The sequence below is a fragment of the Falco punctatus genome (genome assembly GCF_963210335.1).
Source record: "Falco punctatus genome assembly, chromosome: 5".
Taxonomy (NCBI): Eukaryota; Metazoa; Chordata; class Aves; order Falconiformes; family Falconidae; genus Falco; species Falco punctatus.
Window position 1 is genome coordinate 54,392,430 of NC_137584.1, and position 21,119 is coordinate 54,413,548.

Consider the following 21,119-nt stretch of genomic DNA (forward strand, 5'->3'; position numbering starts at 1 on the left):
TCTGTGACTGGAATTTTGGCACGTTTCCCCCCTTGAGTGTGGGTGTCAATGCATCAACACTAATGGGAAAGGCTACTTGTGCTTTTTTAGATTGGTACTTTTTTCTGGAATAAATGGTACATTTTTCTTGGGGTTTTTGCTCTGCAGAGGGTTTGCATTTCAAGGTTTTGGTAGTGGGGAGGGCTACAGGGGTGGCTTCCATGAGAAGCTGCTAGAAGCTTCTCCTATGTCCGATGAAGCCGATGCCAGCCAGCTCTAAGACAGGCCAACAGCTGGTCAAGGCCAAGGCCATCAGTGATGGTGGTAGCAACTCTGGGATAATGTATTTAAGAAGGAAAAAAAAAAATACTTGGGCACAAATTGCAGCGGAAGAGAGGAGTGAAACTGTGTGAGAAGAACAGCTCTGCAGACACCCAGGTCAGTGAAGGAGGCACAGGAGGTGCTCCAGGCACTGGAGCAGAGATGCCCCTGCAGCCTGTGGTGAAGGCCATGGTGAGGCAGGCTGTCCCCCTCAGCCCATGGAGGTTAATGGTGGAGCAGATAGCCACCTGCAGCTTGTGGAGGAGCCCACACCTGAGCAGGGGGATGCCCAAAGGAGGCTGTGACCTGTGGGAAGCCCACACTGGATCAGGTTTGCTGGCAGGACCTTTGACCCTGTGGAAGGGACCCACACTGGAGCAGTGTGTGAAGAACTGCAGCCTGTGGGAAGGACTCACCTTGGAGAAGTTCATGGAGCACTGTCTCCTGTGAGAGGGACTCCATGCTGGAGCAGGTGAAGAAGGTGAGGAGTGAGTCCTCCCCCTGAGGAGGAAGGAGCAGCACAGGCAACGTATGATGGACTGACCACAATCCCCATTCCCTGTCCCCCTGCACATCTTGGGGGGAGGAGGGAGAGAAATCAAGAGTAAAGTTAAGCCCAGGAAGAAAGGAGGAGTGAGAGGAAAGGTGTTTTTTAGTATTTGGGTTTTATTTCTCATCATCCCACCCTGATTTGAATAGTAATAAATTAAATTAATTTCCCCAAGTCGAGCGTGTTTTGCCCATGACGGTAACTGCTGAGTGATCTCCCTGCCCTTATCTTGGCCCACAAGCTTTTCATTATATTTTCTCTCCCTTGTCCAGCTGAGGAGGGGAGTGACAGAGTGGCCGTAGTGGGCACCTGGTGTCCAGCCAAGGTTAAACCACCACCTGCTCCATTTTTTTCTTTTCTCTCCATGTCTCTTTCCTTCTTTTGTCCTCCCAGCCTCCCTCATGTTGTCCCAGGCTGGCTATTTTATGAGCCTCTTCTGCAAATGGTGAACTACTAGTTCTGAGAGCAAATTTTGGGGATCATAGATGCCAGAAACATAACTTCAGCTGACACGTCAAGAAAATCCTCTCCATAGTTTTGCTGAAAAGCTTTATTTCTGTATTTTAAAAAATTAATTGCAAGATTTCCACTATCTTCTTTTGAGAGTCATAAAATCTACAGGGAGATAAGACCTTTTTTACTCCAACTCTGATAAAAATGGCCTAAGAAAACTTATTGAGAAAGCCCTTCAGCTCTTAATTAATTCCTGTTGGCTTAATGCCAACTTTCCTGTCTCTCCACAGGCTCAAATGTGAGTTATTAGATCACTGGAAACAAAGACAAACACAAATCATGACCAGACCAGAGATTTTAGAAGGAATGCCCACCTCAGCCTCACATTTTCCAGGCAGATTATTCAGCAATTTCATTGAATATCTTACCTTCTTTTTCTAGCCTAATCATGCCTTTAATTATAAACTCTTTGGTCAATTTTGAAAGCAAGGAATTGAGAAAATATCAGAAAATATTATTTCTTGTCAACTGCATGTGGACAAAACTGACAGGAGAATCCCACGACGGTGTTACACTCATAGCCCTGCCTTGTCTCCTGATCCTTTCCTGCTTTTGGCTTTTTAATCTTTTCCACAATTCTTTCTCCTGAAGTGCATGACCTGCCCAGCCTCACATGGCACAGTTGTGGAGCTTGGGCTCATACTCTTTGGAACGTCATGAAGCTATTTGCCTATCGCGGCATTTGGGACTTTTTGCCTTCTGGACCATTTCCCACCCCCACCCCCCACCCACCCCCCACCTCCCCCTGCCGCCCGGGGTTCAGCAGGACTGACTCCCTTCCCAGGCAGCAGTGAGAGGGGCAGAGCGGGTGCAAGCCTTTCCCACCTTGCAAACTCCAGCAGCCCCTGTGCCCCTGCTCTCGTTGACGCTTCTCTCTCTCAGGCCCAGCATGAGCCAAGAGGCTCTTTCAACAGCATACATCGGCAGGGCAGCAAGAGGAAAAGAACAGAGAACTGAAAAGCAGTGAAGTACACTCCCTTTTCTTTCTCCTTATTCTGCTCATGTCTGTTGTACTGGAGTTTTGCTTGTTTACCTGCCTGTTTATTTCTGCTGGAAAACAGAGAGGGTACAGGGCTGTGGGACCAGGACCCTGTGGCCACCAGCCACAGGTAAAGGTTTTCACAGTTGCTGCGTTTCACAAGATCCCTTTACGATTGCCTTGGCAGCAGAAACAGCACAGGCTGTTTGCTTTCCCTCTCTCTGTTTGCTTTCACTGGCTGGAACCAGCTTTTTTCCAGTTCCTTCCTGTTCTGGGATGCCAGTTAATGCCAGTTAACACCAATAACACCAATGCCTCAGTTTTTCAGCCACAATTGTGGAAACAGATTCTTGCACCTGCTGAGCTGTGGCTTTTCACTATCACCTGGCCACTGATGACGCTGCAAAACACCCCTCAAACCAATGCCAGGCCAAGCAGCAGATCTCAGGATAAAATATGGCACATTTCCACTTAGCGGGAATGTTTTTCCCTAAGACCTTATTGCCCTGATATGGTGTGTTTGGCATAGGATGTAACTCGGGGAGCAGGTCAAAGCCCAGGAAGCCCCCTGGTACCTCTGCAGCACCTGCAGCACAGCACTACAAGGCTGCACTGACCTCTGGGCAGCCCAAACACAAGTTCCCGAATGACGATGTCTTCCTTCATATTTTGTCTGGCCATTATGGTTTATGCTGTGTACTGGTTGCTTTACCATCCATGAAAGCCAGGTACCTCCTGAGGTTACCACAGGGGTCAAAGTTAAACCACTGTTCTGTTTCAGCTGGCAGAGATACTGTGAAATAAAGGCAGAACTAGGGAGAAAAATGAGTTATTTGGCCTTTATTTTTATAAGGTTAGTCTGCTGGATTTCTAAGTAAACAAGTAGGTAAACATTTAAAAATCAGTCTAGGCTCTGGCTTCTGAAGGGAACGTAGGTAGCACTGAATGCCAGGTTTAAACTGAATGCCAGTTAAAAGAAATCCTACTCTTTGTCTGAAATACCTTTTTTCCTATTAAAAGAAAAGGAATTAAATACACTGTTGCATTCACTTAAAATTCATCACTTAAAATCACAGGATTTGGGAACTTGACGAAAAGCAGCCTTTTCTTTTTATTACTCACTCCTGGGCGTAGCATACTGCTTGTTCAAGGGAAGGTGCCATTCCTGACAAGCTTTTAAGTTCTCCCAAAGCATATAGATGCCAGCAGCTATACATAATCATATATTTATTGTATACATATATACATATAGTATACATAATCAGTATATTTAGTTGGAGGACTACATTTAGTTTAGGGTTTTTTTGAACAGAAAGGGTTGCAGTTGCATTGCATCACTTACTTCCATCAAAATTATACCCTGTAGCTGATGAGTCCGAATCAGGTCACAGCTGAAGAAGGACACTCTGCAAGTATGACAAGAGCGGAGGCGCCTACCCAGGCTGTCTTTGAAAAGATTTACAAAATCAGTTTTGGGTGGAACTGGGGGAATGAGGGGACAAATAAAAGCTGTAAACGTTTTTCACAAATGCAAGGAGGAGTGACGGATACTTCCAGTCCCACCAATGCTGCACTTCAAGCTTGTCTCAATAATTTTACACAGTGGTCCCTATTTCAGCAAAGCGGCCTCCTGTCAGCTGGGTGGCAAAAGCTAATAGTAAAATCAAGTTTTCAATTCTTGCATATCTGATTACCTAAGGATGAGACAGATTTTCCACATGGAACCTTATGCAACTCCACATGTACAAACCTAACAGTTGAGAATAACTGAATAACCTCAGTGCAAAGAGAGCATGGGATGGGGGAAGTCCATCGTCAGTGCAGGCTGTTCAGGATGCCTCACTTCCTACCAGGCATTCCCCCTTACAAACATACCCTCCTTCTGCCAGACCTCGCCGAGTGCCTGGAGGACCTCTCATCCACTCTCTGTGAAGATGAACCTGACATTCAGCTAAAGCCTGAACTGAACTCTCTTTTTCTCTCAGCTCCTTAGCAGGCAGTGGGTCACTGCCTCGGGGTCAGCATCTCCCAGGCAGCAGCTCTTGGCAGGAGGAGTGAACCCCGGAGCATCCCCCAGGGCCACATGTCTGGGAGCACAGCTTTGGCTTTGCTCCCCAGCAAGCTGCTGTGGGCCTCTCAGTAGTTCACTGACTTCTCCAGGACCATTACATAGAAGGGCATTTGGGAAGTGGGAACAAGTGTGTAGCTATGGAGTTAGCTGCATTTCCAGAGAGCAGGCACTTGGGCAGAGCTGTGGGTTATCTGAGGTGTGGGCTGTTAGAGGAGGTCAGTTACACACTACATTGTATCAGAGGAATCTTGTAGCAGCTGAGTTTAATCTTTGAAAAAATTTCTTTTCCTTCCCCAGCCTAAGCAGCCACTCATTTTTTCACAAAACATCTGAATAATTTCTTTAGAAGTTGACATCATTTTTTGCACATACCCGATGAGGAAACAACACCCGTCTGGATGCCACAAGAATTTGTTAACAGCCTTTAGAGCATCCTGTACCGCCTGACAGGTGAACATTTCACATAGAAAGTATGTTACACATGCGAGTAGAGCTAGCCTGACTCGTTTAACTCCACGCCAAAGGCACTGCCAAAACCAAACTCCCCACTGGAACTTGTGCCCCCACGGCATCCCTGGTGCTCCAGCATCTGAAGCTGACAGTGAAGGCAGCCGTCAGCCAGGGCAGTTACAGTGTCGTTTGTCAAATGTTTCTTCTTAAGCAAACACCAATAAAGGGTGTATCATGCCCAGTCTACTTAAGGAAAAATGTTTAGTAATTCTTCCTGGGAATACTGCAGAATCTACCAACTTTCCACCTCTGCCTTCGCTCCCATACTATCTGCAGGCATTAGTGTATTAAAACAAAAACAACCAAGATAAAACAGCAAGTAATGAAAAAGAGCACAAACAAGAAGCCTGCAACATTGCCACATTATACAACAGCAATTCCCACTGGGGATAGTTTGGACAACTTGCCTCACTGAGGCCCGTGGGTCTGCTGAGAGTGCTCAGAGGCTCCTGCACTAGGACCAGGACCAGGACCAGGATGTGGCAGGCAGCCCCAGTAGGCAGGTTGCCTTCACCCATGGTAGCTTTCCCCACCACTGCAGTCCAGCCTATAGCCACTGCTTCCACGAAAGCTAGTAGGGATGCAGTGACTCCTAGCAGCTCTCAAAGTTAAGCTTTTGACTCAATATAGCTCAGACAGTCTCAGTTTTCCCACAAATAATTGTCATGGAGAGAGGGTGGCTTGCCTTTAATTTGCTGGTAAAATATGTTCATCTATGCTGTGAAAATTCCTGACACTAGTGTCACAGACTGTGATGGGCTGCCATGGCTTTTTTTCCTCTCTGCTGTTTCTCACCACAACTTGCTCACAATTTACAAGAATGAAGCAATGCCGTGTGTGTGTCAGTGCCCTAACTTCAGCTGACACAGCAAACACTTCAAATCCTCCCCTTCTGTGTGCCTTCTCCGTTAAAAACCTGTGCTTGTGAACACCAGAGAGAGGAGTTAAAGAGGAAAGTTAAAGGGGGAAAGAGAGAGAGACCCTTTAAGCTAATGGGTAAGGAATGTGCATCGAGCTGTGCGTGGACGTCTGATGTCTCCAACTATTTGTTAAAAAGCAAAAGCAATACTTCCGACAGACGGCCCTCCCCTCGCCTGCAATAGGCTCCCAAGAATAGCAACAGCCTGTGTCACTGCAAAGGGCAAAGCCTTCTGAAATAGCAACAAAGTTGTTCACAAACCACTTTGTGGTCTGCATTTGGTTTCAGCCAGCTTCAGCAACTTGTTGCCATGAGGAAAATAACCTGTGCTTTCCTCGCTGGCCTGGGAAGGACCGCTGCCCTGTGAAGTGCTCCTGCCCCAAGGTGCAAAGGGGGTGGCAATGGTACCTGGCCAGAGCACAGAGGACCTCGGCCAGCAGAGCCGGACGATGAGAGCAGGGGAGGATGAGAAGAGCAGCCAGGACAGCCGCCGCAGCAGCCGCCACCACCTCCGCCAGCTCCCAGCTGCAGCAGGTAACGCGGCAGGAGCTGAATGCCAGCTGCAGCCAGCAGCAGTGGCCGCGTAGCTAATGCTCAGGGCTGGGGGAAAACAGCCCTGCAAAGCCAAGGGGCTCTCAGGGCACACCGTCTTGATTCCTAAAAGCGTGAGAGGGGAAAATGCGAGTAAGGAAGGGAAATGCCAGCTTGAATTTTGAATGAAGGTTTATGTGATACTTTTCCCAAAAGGCCTCAGTCCTACTGTTCATGCATGTGCTGTCTGTTGTGTATATCCTTGTCCTTTAGGAAGATCGGTCACCTGAAAAATCGGAGAATCCACTGCCATCTAGGATAACAACAGTGCTCCGGTCCTTGCATGCTTGGGAGCAATTCAGCCTTTTTCACTGAAGTGGAGGGAGGCCAGGCAAGCATTGCACCTACTCACGCAGGGCCAAAGTACAGGGTAGGGGAACAGGGAATCTCCTTTGCCGTCTTTCCCCTAGCATTGCAGGAGGAAACCAGGTTTTTGTGCTGATTCCCTGAAAAATCAACTGCATAATTTCTTTTGCAAAAGATTTTTGAGTACTGAAGCTGAACTTTGTAGCTCTTCGCCTTTGCTGTCCTACCCAGCCAGTTTTTCTAGGTTATAGCACGATTTTGCATCTTGAGCCTCTTTCATTGATGATAACATCAAGGGGAAAACGACCCACAATCATGACATTTCTCACCCACAAGACAGCTGTACCCAAACAGGAAAGCATGGCTGTAAGCCAGAAATTACTATGTCCCAAGCAGGTTTTGTTCATTTAAAAATCAGTGAACTGACTAACCCACGAATGTTCAGTTACCACAGGTGCAAATGCTTTGTAGGGGTGTAATAGTGATTACTGCAGCAACATTTACTGATATCTGGAAGCAGAGGTTAATCGAGAACAAAAAGCCAGTTGTTGTACAGACATATTTAACATTACCTTAGGGTATGGGGGGAGCAATGCAGATGGTTACAGGATAGCATTATCAAAGGGAAGCACAGCAGCTACTGTAAACAGACAACAAAAGTTACTGCAGCACAAGGGCTACGGTTAGAAGAGTACTTGCATATTACACACTTGGCCTCACCCTCAGAAATTAAAGCAGTAACCTGAGGAATTTATAACTACCTATCTAGGAATTAAAAGAACTTGTTGATTCTTACTGGCAAATAACAAAACAAAACCCAAATGCCATTTAGTGTATTGAAAGGACAGGCTGCCTCCTGACATAATGAAAACACATGGCAGAGCGCTAAGAGAGTTGGAGAGATGTCCAGGGTGGGTCTGTCCAGGATCTACACTCCCCATCTTTCCATCAGCACCAAGGGGCTTTTTTTCATGAAATCTGAATATTACTCACAGAACACATTTGTCAGGCTTATGCTGTACAAAGTATACAATGCTTCCCACCATTGCAGGCATTCAGATGTGTGAAAATGCACAATATATTAGCTTCCTTTTGCCTTCTGTTTTAGTTCAATTTAAAAAATACTTGTTTTGGTTTTGCTTTTCACACTTGGGTGGGAGGAGTCACATTTGTCAAATGGTCATGATCCCACATGGCCCTGACACTATTTTTGGGTAAATTTAATATTTTCCAGCTCTGCTTGCAACATAACTTTGCCCAAAGACACCATTTGTTTCATCCCGTAGGGTCTTGTTGAGTAACTGTTTTGGATCCCATGCCAGACCTCTAGATGGACAGTTAGATCAGATGTATCCTAGCTAACAGGAGAAATGCACTTATTGAGCAGCTACTGGATCTAAAGAAACATTAGGCGTTAGAATAGATCAACAGGGTAACACATACCTCTTTATACCAGACAACTGGATGAGACAAAGAAAGTAACTGTGACAGTGCAGCAGAGATCATGGTGGCATGAAAATGAAATAATCACCTTTTATGAGAAGCAAACCCATGATTTAATTATGCAGCAATTCCCAAAATATGCCATTAAATATCTATTGTACAAACCCATGTGATCCACATGCTATACAGTTTAGCAAAATGCTCCTCTAAAGACAATTTGGGGAATTGTAAATGCTGTTTCCCTGCAAAGGCCAACTTCTTGTATGTCAGACAGCACTTAGAGAAGAAATATGTTGTTAAAGATATCTTAAAATTTTCAGATACAGATGCTGGAGTTTTAAAATTTATCATGGATAGATACCTTGTTCAATTGAAAAAAGGAGATTCCATGCTGTGGGTTCATGCCTATGCAATGCACTCAATTCATTGTGATTTTCTAAGCTGTGCTTATTAACCAATAGGAACCAGAGCTTGATTCCACTTGCCAAATGTCTAAATAGAACAAAGAATCCCCAAGGATTTAAAGAACATATCTATTTGACCTTCCAGGAAAATACTTTTCTTCCCTCCCAAAATGAGACATTTCTCGGCCCAGATTAAACCAAAGTCAATGCTGGAAGAGACTGTCGAGTCCCCTCCTATCAAGACATGTATTTGCATGGGTCACATAAAGTAATCACCCATCCCACTAGTTTCGTGTATGCACACGGCATGTTCTCATAGGAGAAAGGAAAGAAAAACTACATCACAGAAATCTCAGTGTCTGAACCAATGTGGAGTGTGGTGCTGCCAAGATGAGCTGGAAAGGGCTCCCAGGCGCCTTCCCTGTAGCTCTCCTGCACATGAAGTGGGGGAAACATGGTGTTTTTCTCAGCTCAGCCTGCTTGCAGATCTTTCCTGGCACAGATCATTTCTCTGTAATGCCCATAAAATACATGCACAGACCAAATATTTTGCCTTTGGAAGAACCATTTTTCCCAAATATGTGCTTGAAAATAGTAAAGGGCCACTCCCTTACTACTTGGCCCCCTCCAGTCTCAGCAGCAGTACACTGTGCTATACTACCACTGTGCCTGGTCTCCTTTTCAGTAACGAAGCATAAACATTTCCAGCAAATGTTCTTAAAGATAAGTTTGTTTGCCAAGTAGTGCTGCTTTTGACCTGAGTAACAGTTGTGAGAAAGCATTTTGTTTACGTGGGGAAACTAGAGAATAGACTTTCCAATCACTTGTCACATAACAGCCACACACTCCTTAGCCATGGAGTTTGCTGCAGGCAGAAGGAGAAATTTCTCTGGAAGTCATCATTAAAATATTTTATTCCCCTGGGCTGCACACTGCCATGTATTTTTCAGGCATCTTATAAAAATAAAAGGAATATATATTTTAAAGAAGCCTTTTTTTTTTTTTTTTTTTTTTTGAAAAGGAATGCCTAAGAACTGCCAGCAACAACATTAAAAGTGACACTTAAAAGGATCGTGAGTACAACTACTGCAACAGGCTTTATCTGGAAATGTTAAAGCAAAACATATGCTGAAGTCAGAAGGCATTTTGTGTGGAGGAAGACCACAAAGGAGAACCGAGCAGAGATTTCAGGGTTTAACTCAGCAGGCAGTTCTCAGCAGGCAAGTCTTAGTTACAGCAGTTAAACAAAAGCTCATAGTGATATAAGGATGTTTCTCAGCAGAATAGGGCCTGTGCGGAACTAGAGACACCAAGTTAACTGCTGAGTTTGCTCCTGCTAATGCAGAAAGGCAATGTGTCTCCCTCTGCATCACATCAGAACCTGCCTTGCATTCAGGGGTCTGCTTTAATTACAGCCCTCTGCTATTTCTACATGACTGTGGGTGTTTGTCACTGGACACATGAACAAGGACACCAGTTGACCCAGTAAAAAAAAAAAAAAAGAAACATTAAGACATCGGTCAAGCTGCTGTACTAGGAGAAGAAAGACATATATAGGCTCGAGTACTTCCCTCGCAACTTCCCAGGTGTCCAAGCTCCACACCCAGCTTGTACGCCTCTCAGATTAAAGATAAATAATCACCTCGGTGGCTCTGATCTGAGGAGCACAGGCTGAGGAGAGCAGAGTCTGGATTGTAAAGAACAGTGCTGATGGTGGACTCCATCAAGATATTTGAGTTGGCACTGCCATTTTGAACCAGAAACTGGAACCATACAAAACTGACAGTCACACATTTAAAGAGTTAAAAGCCATGCAGGAGCAGGACACAGACCTCAAGGTATCAATAAGAGACACTGCCTACACTGTTGTGTTTCTGCTGGAGAGCCTTAAACTCAGGTTTTGTCCCTTTGTTATTTAACATTTTCTCTCAACTGCCTGGAGGAAGATAATAACGGATTATTTGAAGGTGATAAAGGTGACAGGTGATTAATAAATGAGATATATCACTGGCTGAATTCAATTCAGATGGCTTGGCCTGCTGACTGCAAATTAACGTACTGTCTGGGGTGCCTCTCTGCTAACTTTAGACATCTGCATCTGAGCAAGCCGCACAGATTCCTTTTATAGGCGATGGAAAGAAATAGGCATCTGACCTACTTCAGTTATCTAGAAGTGTCTATTTTTCACAAGTGGTTACAGAAGAAATCTAGAGATGCTGTAGACCTCTCACAGTTAGGTAAGTTGAACCCATCCTGTGCATTTTAATACAGACAACGTAAAGTGATTTGCATCCCTAGCTAGGATGCAAGAAGGCAGGCCATATTTAAAGGAAAGGCGATGCCTTGGCAAGAACCCAGTTAGAAAAGAAGCTGGTTGTCCTGGAGGATAACCAGCAGAAGATGAGCTCCTGTACATGGCTGTGACAATCCTTAGATGAGTAGAGGGGGGAATATCCACCAGGAGCAGGACAATTATGTCAAATTCCTATCTGGCACTGTACAGCCACTGCAGGAACACTGGGTCTGGCTCAGGATTTATTGAAGAAGTTGATAATCTGGATAGAGTTCAGAGAACAGGCTCTGAATACTTAAGGGACTGGTAAACTTGTAAAGCCTCACTCACAGGCTGTGTAGCTTATCAAGGAGATGTCTGTGGGATGACTCAGTGACAGATACAATTTTGTACTTAGTGAACACAGCTAAGTGCAGGCAAATGGAGAATGGGATCTGGTGGCTGGAAGCTGAAGTTGCAGAAATTAAGTCTGAAAATAATTTATGATAATTTACAGTGAAAGCAATGAACCATTGGGACAGCTTGTGACAAAGTCATTGGCTTTCAATCACTAGCAATTTTAAAATAAAAGCTGAATATTTTCAATAGCCTAGTTCAAATAAATTATCATTTAAACATGTCTGAAGGGTTATGTTGTGCTGTTTATGAGTGTCAGACTGGATGACCACAATGGTCTGTTTTGCCTTCATAATATGTAAAGAAAAATCTTAGATTCAATCTACATGGCTTAATGTGATAAAATACAGAGGTATCCAAGAAAGCACAGATATCAGCACTGAGCAGAAGTTTGGGCAGAGCACCGTGATCAAATTATCAGTGTGGTTCCGATACCAAAGATCATTCATTCAGCACAACACTGTGTTGTTACCAGCCCTGATTTCCAGCCAGGATTCGTTGGAGGGGTATATCTCCCAGATCTAGTAATATACACCAAGCAGGCAAGTCACAAGTATAAAGGGGAGGGAGAAATTAGGTTTTGCAATGATAGAGTGTATACTGCATGCATGTGTTGGAGGATGGAGCATATGTAGCACAAAGCAGCTTAACTGGAGGCAGTAGTACTTCCACTGAAGTGCTATTTAGCCTGTGAAGGAAGTACAGCAGGACCTTGCCCTAATCCATGCACTAACCTCTGTTTAAAATAAGTGCAATGATCTCGGATCCTGCAGACGTAAAGGAAGAAAAAGCTTTAGACATAATACAGACATGGATGACAAGAAAAATATTAAAAAAATATTGTTTCATCACTGGAACATTTTGCAAATTTGCTTCTGACATTTTCTCCAAGCTGTCCCCACCTTCATCACAACAAATCTACCATCGACCCCCACCTTCTGAAAGACTTCTTGCAGTACTCCCATTTCTTCCATGACCTTACAGCTCATCATAGCAAAAACATGGGTTTTGCCCATCTATTGTCTACCTCTGGTTTGCCAGCCACCCAAGCCCAGAGGCAGAGTGGGCTGAGGCGTGCTGGGTGCACTCAGCAACTCGGGGCTGCTGCTGCTTGGCTTCTGCTTGGCTCAAAGGGAGCAAACCCAGAGCCAGGTAGGAGAGCTAATAGGCAATACTTATCTTAATAGACTTAATGGGCTTACACATCTCCCCTGACCCTGGAATCAGAGCTTATACTCACACAGTTAAACTCTGCTGCCTTCCAGAATAAACCAGACTCCTGCGGAGTAGGTTGCAGGGTGGGATGGTGGGCTCACGCCTTGAGCCAAACTGCCTCCAGGAATTGTTAGGAGAGCAAGAGGTGGCTTGGGGCACAACCATGCCAGGGACCATACCAGCAATTTATTGGAATACATGGCCATGTGCCAGGGTCCAGGCTTGGGTTCTGGCATTGTTTATTTTAGTAGTGCAGACATTCTGCTAGGGCTTCCCTCCTCCTCTCTTTTCACAATTTGCTTCATAAATGTAATATTCTCTGTCAAAAAGGACTGATCCTTACCAGTGTGCTCAAAAGTTATTGGCAAGGAACTCCAGGCAGTCAGCGTGATCAAAGAACCTTAATGCCTTAGAAAAATAAGTGAAAAATAAACAAAGTCTATGTATCATTTTCAATCAGACCATATACGACTTTCCAGCCAAGCTGGAAAGTACTTTTTTCCAAGAGAATTAACTGAAATACAGACTCTTTTATGCTGCAAAAGCTACCTCTCCTCAGACACATCCTAATCTCTCCAACTAACCGGAAAATCAGAAGTCAATTTACTCTTTTCCTATTTGTGTGGCAGCCAACATCATGATGAGAGGAAAATCATGCCGAGAGAAAGAACAAGACCAACAATAACAAACTGATATATTCCTCAAAGTTTAGGGTGCAAAAGGCTTCACAGTTAGTAGAATATGATCAGTCAAATCTATCTTGTAACAATAAACAATGAATCACAGTTGGATAAAATGAGTTTGTTTTAAAGTGGACATTCAGAGGCATATAATCTCCATTTGGTTTATGTTTTCACCATCTGTTTTTTATTCCTGACATTGTTGCCATCATAAACTATGCAAAATATTCGATCCTGATATTCTGAAGTATCTGAGATTAGTCATGGGCAAAGCCCAGAAAGTTCATTAATTTTTACCTCAACGATTGGTGTTCCTAGAATATCCCAGCTATCTGGATCAGCCTCATGCTCAGTGGGTAATTTTCCATCAGGTGAAGCACCGGAATTAGGAAATGGAGAGGGAAAACTTGTTACTTATTCAAGTCAGGGTTGAAGCAGTTTGGCTAGGAAATTACTGGCACTAGCTGGGTGGACGTGACTTCCTCAGTTCAATACAGGAATAAAACTGAGAACATCTCAAGGCAAAACCTGCTTTCTTACCAAAAGGTAGTTATTGTCAGTGTTGCCTTTTGCAATGACATTCTGAAGTAGAAGGTTTAATTATTTAAAGCCTGATCAAAACCTTATTGACTTCTGATCAGTAAGACAAGGAACTCAAAGGCATTTATATGAATTAAAAAATGTATTTTTTTTTCTTTTCAAAAATAGCTTTTTATGTCACCACTGGGTTTGTACACACCTAACTCCTTTGCCTAAAAGTTACAAAAAGATTTTTTTGACTGGCATATCAAATAAAGTTATTATTAGTTATCAGAATGTTGCAGAAGTCACACTTTCTAGTTTTTGTGGTTTTTTCTCTTATTTCAGGCTGTGGAACATTTACTTTTCTATCTTCTGCTGTTGCTGCCGTAAGTGGACTTCTGATGGGTTACGAGTTGGGCCTTATCTCTGGAGCTCTCCTTCAGATGAGCAGCGTATTAGCACTCTCTTGCAAAGAGCAGGAAATTGTTGTAAGTTCCCTGCTTTTTGGGGCCTTATTTGCATCCCTTACGGGTGGATTCCTGATAGACCAATTTGGAAGGAGACTTGCCATTATTATTGCATCTTCTTTACTTGTGTTGGGAAGTCTGATTTTACTGCCCTATGAATCATATGGGATACTTATTGTGGGACGGATTGCCATAGGTATTTCCATCTCATTATCATCAATTGCAACATGCGTGTATATTGCTGAGATCGCCCCGCAGCACAGAAGAGGTCTCCTCGTGTCATTGAATGAACTCATGATTGTGATAGGCATTCTCTTTGCCTATATTTCAAATTATGCGTTTGCCAGTGTATCTCATGGCTGGAAGTACATGTTTGGCCTTGTGATTCCATTAGGTGCTTTGCAGGCTATTGCCATGTATTTCCTTCCTCCAAGCCCTCGGTTTCTTGTCATGAAAAATAATGATGAAGCTGCAAGCAAAGTACTGGAGAGGCTACGGGAAACATCAGATGCTACTAAAGAACTTACTGTGATCAAGTCTTCCCTGAAAGATGAACATCAATATAGTTTCTTGGACCTGTTTCGTTCAAAAAACAACATGAGGGCCCGAATGTTGGTAGGACTCACTCTAGTCTTTTTTGTGCAAACAACTGGGCAACCCAACATTTTGTTTTATGCATCGACTGTTTTGAAGTCAGTTGGGTTCCAGAGCAATGAAGCTGCCAGTTTGGCTTCTACTGGAGTTGGAGTGGTTAAAGTGGTCAGCACAGTCCCAGCCACGTTTTTTGTGGATCAAGTTGGAAGTAAAACTTTTCTATGTATTGGCTCTTCTGTTATGGCACTGTCGTTGGTCACAATGGGCTTAGTGAACCATAACATACATGTGAATTTTACTAATGTCTGTAGAAGCCAATCTCCAGAGGATTTCTTTCTCCAGAGACCAGAAAACCTCAGTAGTGTCACCAACGGGAGTCTCAAGGACCTCTTTGCTAGCATGGCTTCACCAGAAAGATTGTCATTTGATGCGCAGAGAAGCCCAGATGTTGCCAGGACAGGAGAACTGAACAGGACTGCCCTGGCAGGAGGCAAAAGCACAACAGGGTCTCACCTGAAAAGTGGGGAGGTTCCTGCTGTCCTGAAATGGCTCTCACTGGCCAGCCTCCTTGTTTATGTTGCTGCATTTTCCATAGGTCTTGGACCAAGTAAGTGTTTCATTTTTCTAACTCTTTGTAATGATTTACTTACAAGTGGATTAAGTGTTGGGATGACATGCCCAGCTTGGCAACAGGCAGTTTCCAAGCTGAGCAAAGCAGTGTTTTCTGCTAATATGCACTGGTATTGTCACAGATTGTCCTGGTTGTGACCTGGGGTGTACTTTTTAGGAATATGTCTTGCTCGTTAAGATCAAGGGCCTGATCTCCTTTCAGTTCAATGAAATTAACTGCTCCTCTTCAGTGAAGTTAAGAACTGCTGTGAGCTTTGTAAAGCAAAATTATGGGAGCCCTGGTTATCTTTTCTCTTCCTAGTCTATTGTGTCCTTACATTGGGAAGGTTACAATGTAGGCATTTGCTGCTGCTGACTCATAAACCCAAGATAATGATGAGCTCTAGACCTCTGTATGGTATGACACCATCAAATCCATGAAATGCCAGAATGCCTGAGTCCTGCTGAGGGCCTGGACCCCTGACTATATAGTAGTCTTCAGATACAGGCATCATGGTTTAACCCCACCTGGCAACTAAGCCCCACCCAGACACTTGCTCACTCCCTCCTGGTGGGGTCAGGGAGAGAATCGGAAGGGTAAAAGTGAGACAGCTTGTAGGTTGAGATAAAGACAGTTTAACAGGTAAAGCAAAAGCTGTGCATGCAAGCCAAACAAAACAAGGAATTAATTCACCACTTCCCATCAGCAGGCATGGGTTCAGCCATCTCCAGGAAAGCAGAGCTCCATCACACAACGCTTACTTGGGAAGACAAACACCATCACACCAAACATCCCCCCCTTCCTTCTTCCCCCAGTTTATATACTGAGCATGATGTTCTATGGTATGGAATAACCCTTTAGCTATTTTGGGTCAGCTGTCCTGGCTGTGTCCCCTCCCAATTACTTGTGCCCCTCCAGCCCTCTTGCTGGCAGGGTCTGAGAAACTGGAAAGTCCTTGACGTAGTACAAACATTACCCAGCAACGACCAAAAACATCAGTGTGTGATCAACCTTATTCTCACACCAAATCCAAAACACAGCACTGCAGCAGCTACTAAGAAGAAAATTAACTCTGTCCCAGCTGAAACCAGGACAATAGGAAAGATATTAAAGGTATAACTCATGAGCAAACTATAGTGTCATTGCCACTACCTGTTGGACAGCACAAGTGGAAAAACACTAGGGCACATCACTGTACAACCAAGGTACTGCTGCAGCTGCCACCACACTTGCATGGTTCCCACTGTCTCCAGAGAACGTCTGCCATTCCCAGAGACTAGCAATTAAACCTCTCTGTTTTGTTTTGCTTTGCTTCAATAGCACTTGCATATTATTGTATTTTGAAGGGGTTGGTTCTTTAAGCCACACTGCAAAACCCACATGCACAGAGTCCATTATTTATTAACAGACTTGGTGTGCTTTTGTGCCCTGGCTCAAACTTGCCTTGCAAACACACTGTACTCCTGCTGCACTATTATGATTAAAAGCTTGCCAGAAGAATACAACCCAAGAATTGCACTAACAGCAACTCCCCTGCAGTTTTTATTTATTTTAAACATTACTCACTGGAAGAGCAGCGTAAGATAAGCATTCATCGCCAGGGCAGCGAACTTCACTGTGTTATTGCAGCATTATTCCCTCCCTTGCAGACCATCTTGGGGCTGGATTCTGCTTTTGATGACACAGGTTCAAAACAAGGGGTGCAGCCCTGAAGAGAAAATGTTACTTCAGCATTTACTGGAGTGTTTCAAACACACATCTAATGACCCTCAAGGCAGGGGCATGCGTTCAGGCTTGGCCTCCTGTTGAAAGCTGCTTTCCTGTTGACCTCACTGTAAATGGGTCCTGGTCATTTGAGTTGGCCTAATGTGAAGTTAATGATAACGACATCTACTTCCTTGAGGGCTACAGAAACTGACGTGTGTTTGCCAGGCTATTCTGAGAAGTCTTTGAGGCCCATGCTTGTTTTCTGACCTCACTCTTGACTAAGAGCACAAATACCCTCAAACAGCATATGCGACAGAACAGACATGTCTCAGCTCCAGCATGCTGAAATCATGTATGATAAAGCCACGGTCAGGCAATTTAAACTGACAGATGCGTTTGGGTAGCAAGTGATGGTCAGGTCTAGGAGAGATACAGGTATTTAAAATTGCAGATAAGTACTTTCAAGACATTTTTGTGCCTTTAAAAGTACACTATTCAGTTAAAATGGACAATGTATAGAAAATGCAAAGGTCAGAGATTCAAGAGATTGCTGGAATCTGCAAAGGACCTATTGTAATTAAATAATCTGGGTTGGGAGGCAAGGTTATGAGTTCTGTCACATGTTCAGCCTTCAGTATCTGCTGCTTGGAGTTCAAATCCTTGAATATATTTTAAAAGTCTACCTTTCTTATCCTCAGTATGCCTTTCTTAGTGTAAAGAAAAAGACAAGCCCCTCTGCTTATATAAAGTAAACAGTTTTAACATGTTTATTATCCCTACTCTAAAAAAAAAGATACTCATCTCTAAATCTGGTCTGTGGTCTGGACCAGACTGTTAGCCATTGATACTCTGCAACAGGAGGGAGGCATCGAGGCTGCACTCGCTGGCTGTTGTGGCCAGGCAATGCCCAGGCACCTAGCAACAAGCACTGTAATCCCCACACCACTATATTTTCAATGTGAACATCTCACACTTGGCGTGTTGTCTTCCTGTCCTGCTGGCTGAGGTGAAGGCTGTGCTGGCGATGTGTCTGTTTGTAACTTACACATCAAATGAGCCTCTTTTGGACAAAGAACAAGGGATCTTGCTCTTTTCCCTCCACTCCACAAAGCCATTTCTGGAGCAAATTCACCCACTTTATTTTGAGTCCATGCTGCATTATGTTCTGTGGGGATAAAGGAGAGTCTATGTAGCACCATTAGGAAAATAGCACACTCTTCATTGGGCAGATCATGTAACCTCAGCTCTATCATCTTTTTTTCATTACTTTGTCCTTTTTTTTCCCCCTGCCTTTTTTAGGGTTCTGGTCAAAGTGCTAGCTAAAGTCCACATTTGCATAGCAGACATTTATAAATAATGTATTTTCCCATGAATTCTCTTTTGTCTCCAAATTACATGAAGTAGATGGATTTTTTAATGAACTAAACATATGCTAAATATATTTATTGCGATTTATCAAAGCACCCAGGCAGCACAGTGATGAGTACTCAAAAATAGACAGCGAGAGATAAAAGCTATTTTTGCATTATAAAAGAATTCACAGACTAGCAAGCATCTGCTTAGTAATTTTTCTGATTCTGAGGTGCTTTATATTTATATCATCAACCCTTATGCAAGATAAAAAGAGTATTTCTGCTGCTCTGTTTTGGATTAATTATGTTTGATGAACTGTGATTCAACTGCTTGTTCACACTCAATTTCACACAATTATGAGGACGTTTTGTAGGTGCAACAAATCAGTGTTGCATTACATTGCAGAACAGCACATGCTGTCTCTCCAGGTGTGTTTGCAGAGGCATTTCAAGGCAGTTATTAGCTAAGGGGACTTACCCGACAGTCACCTTTGTCTTGACTTACTTTTGTCTGTATATCAGAAAGGTCAGATGAGGATCAACCATTGTCACCAGGGAAATGAGCCCTGGTGAGCCCAAGAGCCCAAAAGAGACCTCTCTCTGGCTGCCATGTGAAGGATGAGGAGTGCAAGAGGGGCTCTTCATTGTTTTCAGTGCATGTTTGTACAGAGAGACAGTCAAACCTGCTGTATGTCGAAGGGGGGACAGGAAAAATAGGAGCCTTGCAGAAATGCTGCTATGCCTTGCACAGGGAGCAGTGAGTGCAGGCTAATGAGATGAGTGCAGTGTGGAGGTAGATCACCAATTTGTCATCCAAGGTAAAAGCTCAATGTGTCCCTGGAAATCGATTTAATACGAAGGACACACAGAGACATTGTACTCAGGGCCATGACCACGCATGACCACCTACCTACTAAATGACACAGAGTTAACCAAAATAGTTGCAGAGCATCTCATTTGCCAGATGCTCTGTTCAAACAACCTGAGGGGCAAAAAATAGTGGTCCTTTCTTATAAAGAGGTGTCAGCTCCTTCACTCATCACTGTTGTGTATTACAATATGTTGAGATGCAGGGACCAGGAAAGCCAGACTTGTGGAGTGTCAGACATTTTTCAAAATAAGGCTGTGAATGTGGGGCTCTTGGTGTCAGATGGAGCATGTGCAAGAGAGTTCTCTTGATAGGGCAACTGCAGGGCAGCTCTAGCCCTTCTAGAAACGGAGTGGGTGCCCAGAGCCTTGCTGCTTTACTGGCGGACCTGACGAACAAAATTCAGATTCAGGTGTCAGGCAGCACCCGTTACCAAAGATCTGCTTCTCTGCCCTGATCATCTCCTTTTGCACCATTTAGGATCAAAGACTAAATAGGGACAACTTCCCTCCATATTTTCCTATATATCCTGTAAGTGAGGGGGGTCTCTCTCACTGAGTGATCTCACCAATAAGTAGCCAAAGGAGACAGTAGCACCATACACAGTAATACAGGGATGCAGCGTGGTCTGCAGCCAATCCTCTTTTGTCCAACAAAATGAGAGGGGCTCCAACAAGTCCTAGGCTGAGAAACAAGTAAAGCAAACTCAGTCTGCACCCAACACAGCATATGTTTTCCCAGTCTGAATTTGTTCTAGGAAACAAAAAGCAAGTGAGCAAAGCAAGGCTTGGGTAGTACCTCCTTATATCGTGGGAGTGCTGTTCAAGGGAATCCATGCACATCACAGGGATATTTTGCTGTGGAGTGGGGAGCACTTTTATTGAGAGAGAGTTGTTGAATGTTAGCATTTGGACTGCATGTATGGTATTGGTGCCTTGTACAAAAGATCTCTTTCTCCTCCTTTAAACACGTTTCTGTATAACTGCAAAGGTGTTTAGGCAGTTGGCCAGTGAGCTTTGGATAATCTGCTGGTGCAAATCATATCAGGTCTGCTGATTTCAGGGATGCATATCAACAAACGCACCTACAAGTGGGACCAAGGGAATGTTTCATGACATGAATCATCCTCAAAACCATTTAGATGCATAAAGTCCAAAGGTATTTATGTCTCTGCCTATCTGGGACTGAAGATGTTCTTCATGTCCTGGAGAAGCTGCCAGCTTTGTGTGGCTCTCCAAAACCAAGGACCAAACTCTCAGAGCTCTTCTCTTGAAAGCTATCACATGCTCCTCTTCCAGGGGACTTCTTGGAGCCACAGGGATTCCCCAGCCCCAAGTGCTCAGAGCCCACGTGGTACACCCACAGCTGTGGCCACAACACACCCAAAGCAGATCAGCGTCTGCAGCTGGAGAAATGTCTTCTGAGTTTCAGGGCTTGGCACAAAAATACCACACATACCCATCCACACAGATATAAAATCTAAAAAATATTTTTAATATATTTGTGATTGATAAATAAGTGCATAATGGGGTCTTGCAGGAGGTATTTAGAACTCATGGCAAACCCCACTTTTCCACATAGCTGTTACAGTCCCATTGAAGCACAGCTCCCCTGAGTGGGTTCTTGTAAGACTTCCAGTTGATATTGATTAAAACCTGTTAAATAGTGGAATTAAGCCCCCATAGGAAGCCTTCTCAGACTGGGATATTATGCCCTCCGTTGCCATCTGCATCTGGGGACCCCTCACATCTCCCTGCTCTCAGTGTGTGGGTGCAGAGGCACGTACAACTGCCTGACTGATGTTAGCAGGCAGATTCAAAGCTGTTGGG

At 44.0% G+C, this 21,119-nt stretch overlaps 1 protein-coding gene across 3 annotated transcripts in view; it reads left to right on the forward strand.

Annotated features, from left to right (window-relative positions):
- The first annotated feature begins 669 nt into the window (after positions 1 to 669).
- SLC2A12 (solute carrier family 2 member 12) overlaps positions 670 to 21,119 on the forward strand; it is a 37,408-nt gene continuing 16,958 nt past the window's right edge. The window contains exons 1-3 of one of the 3 annotated variants that reach the window (XM_080388360.1): positions 6,248 to 6,376; positions 9,608 to 10,823; positions 14,038 to 15,360. In XM_080388360.1, the coding sequence (XP_080244486.1) occupies positions 10,718 to 10,823; positions 14,038 to 15,360 (1,429 nt within the window). In that variant the 5' untranslated portion in view covers positions 6,248 to 6,376; positions 9,608 to 10,717. Of the gene's footprint in view, positions 6,377 to 9,607; positions 10,824 to 14,037; positions 15,361 to 21,119 lie in introns of all 3 variants that reach the window. The other 2 variants (XM_080388359.1, XM_080388358.1) reach the window with 2 other exon arrangements.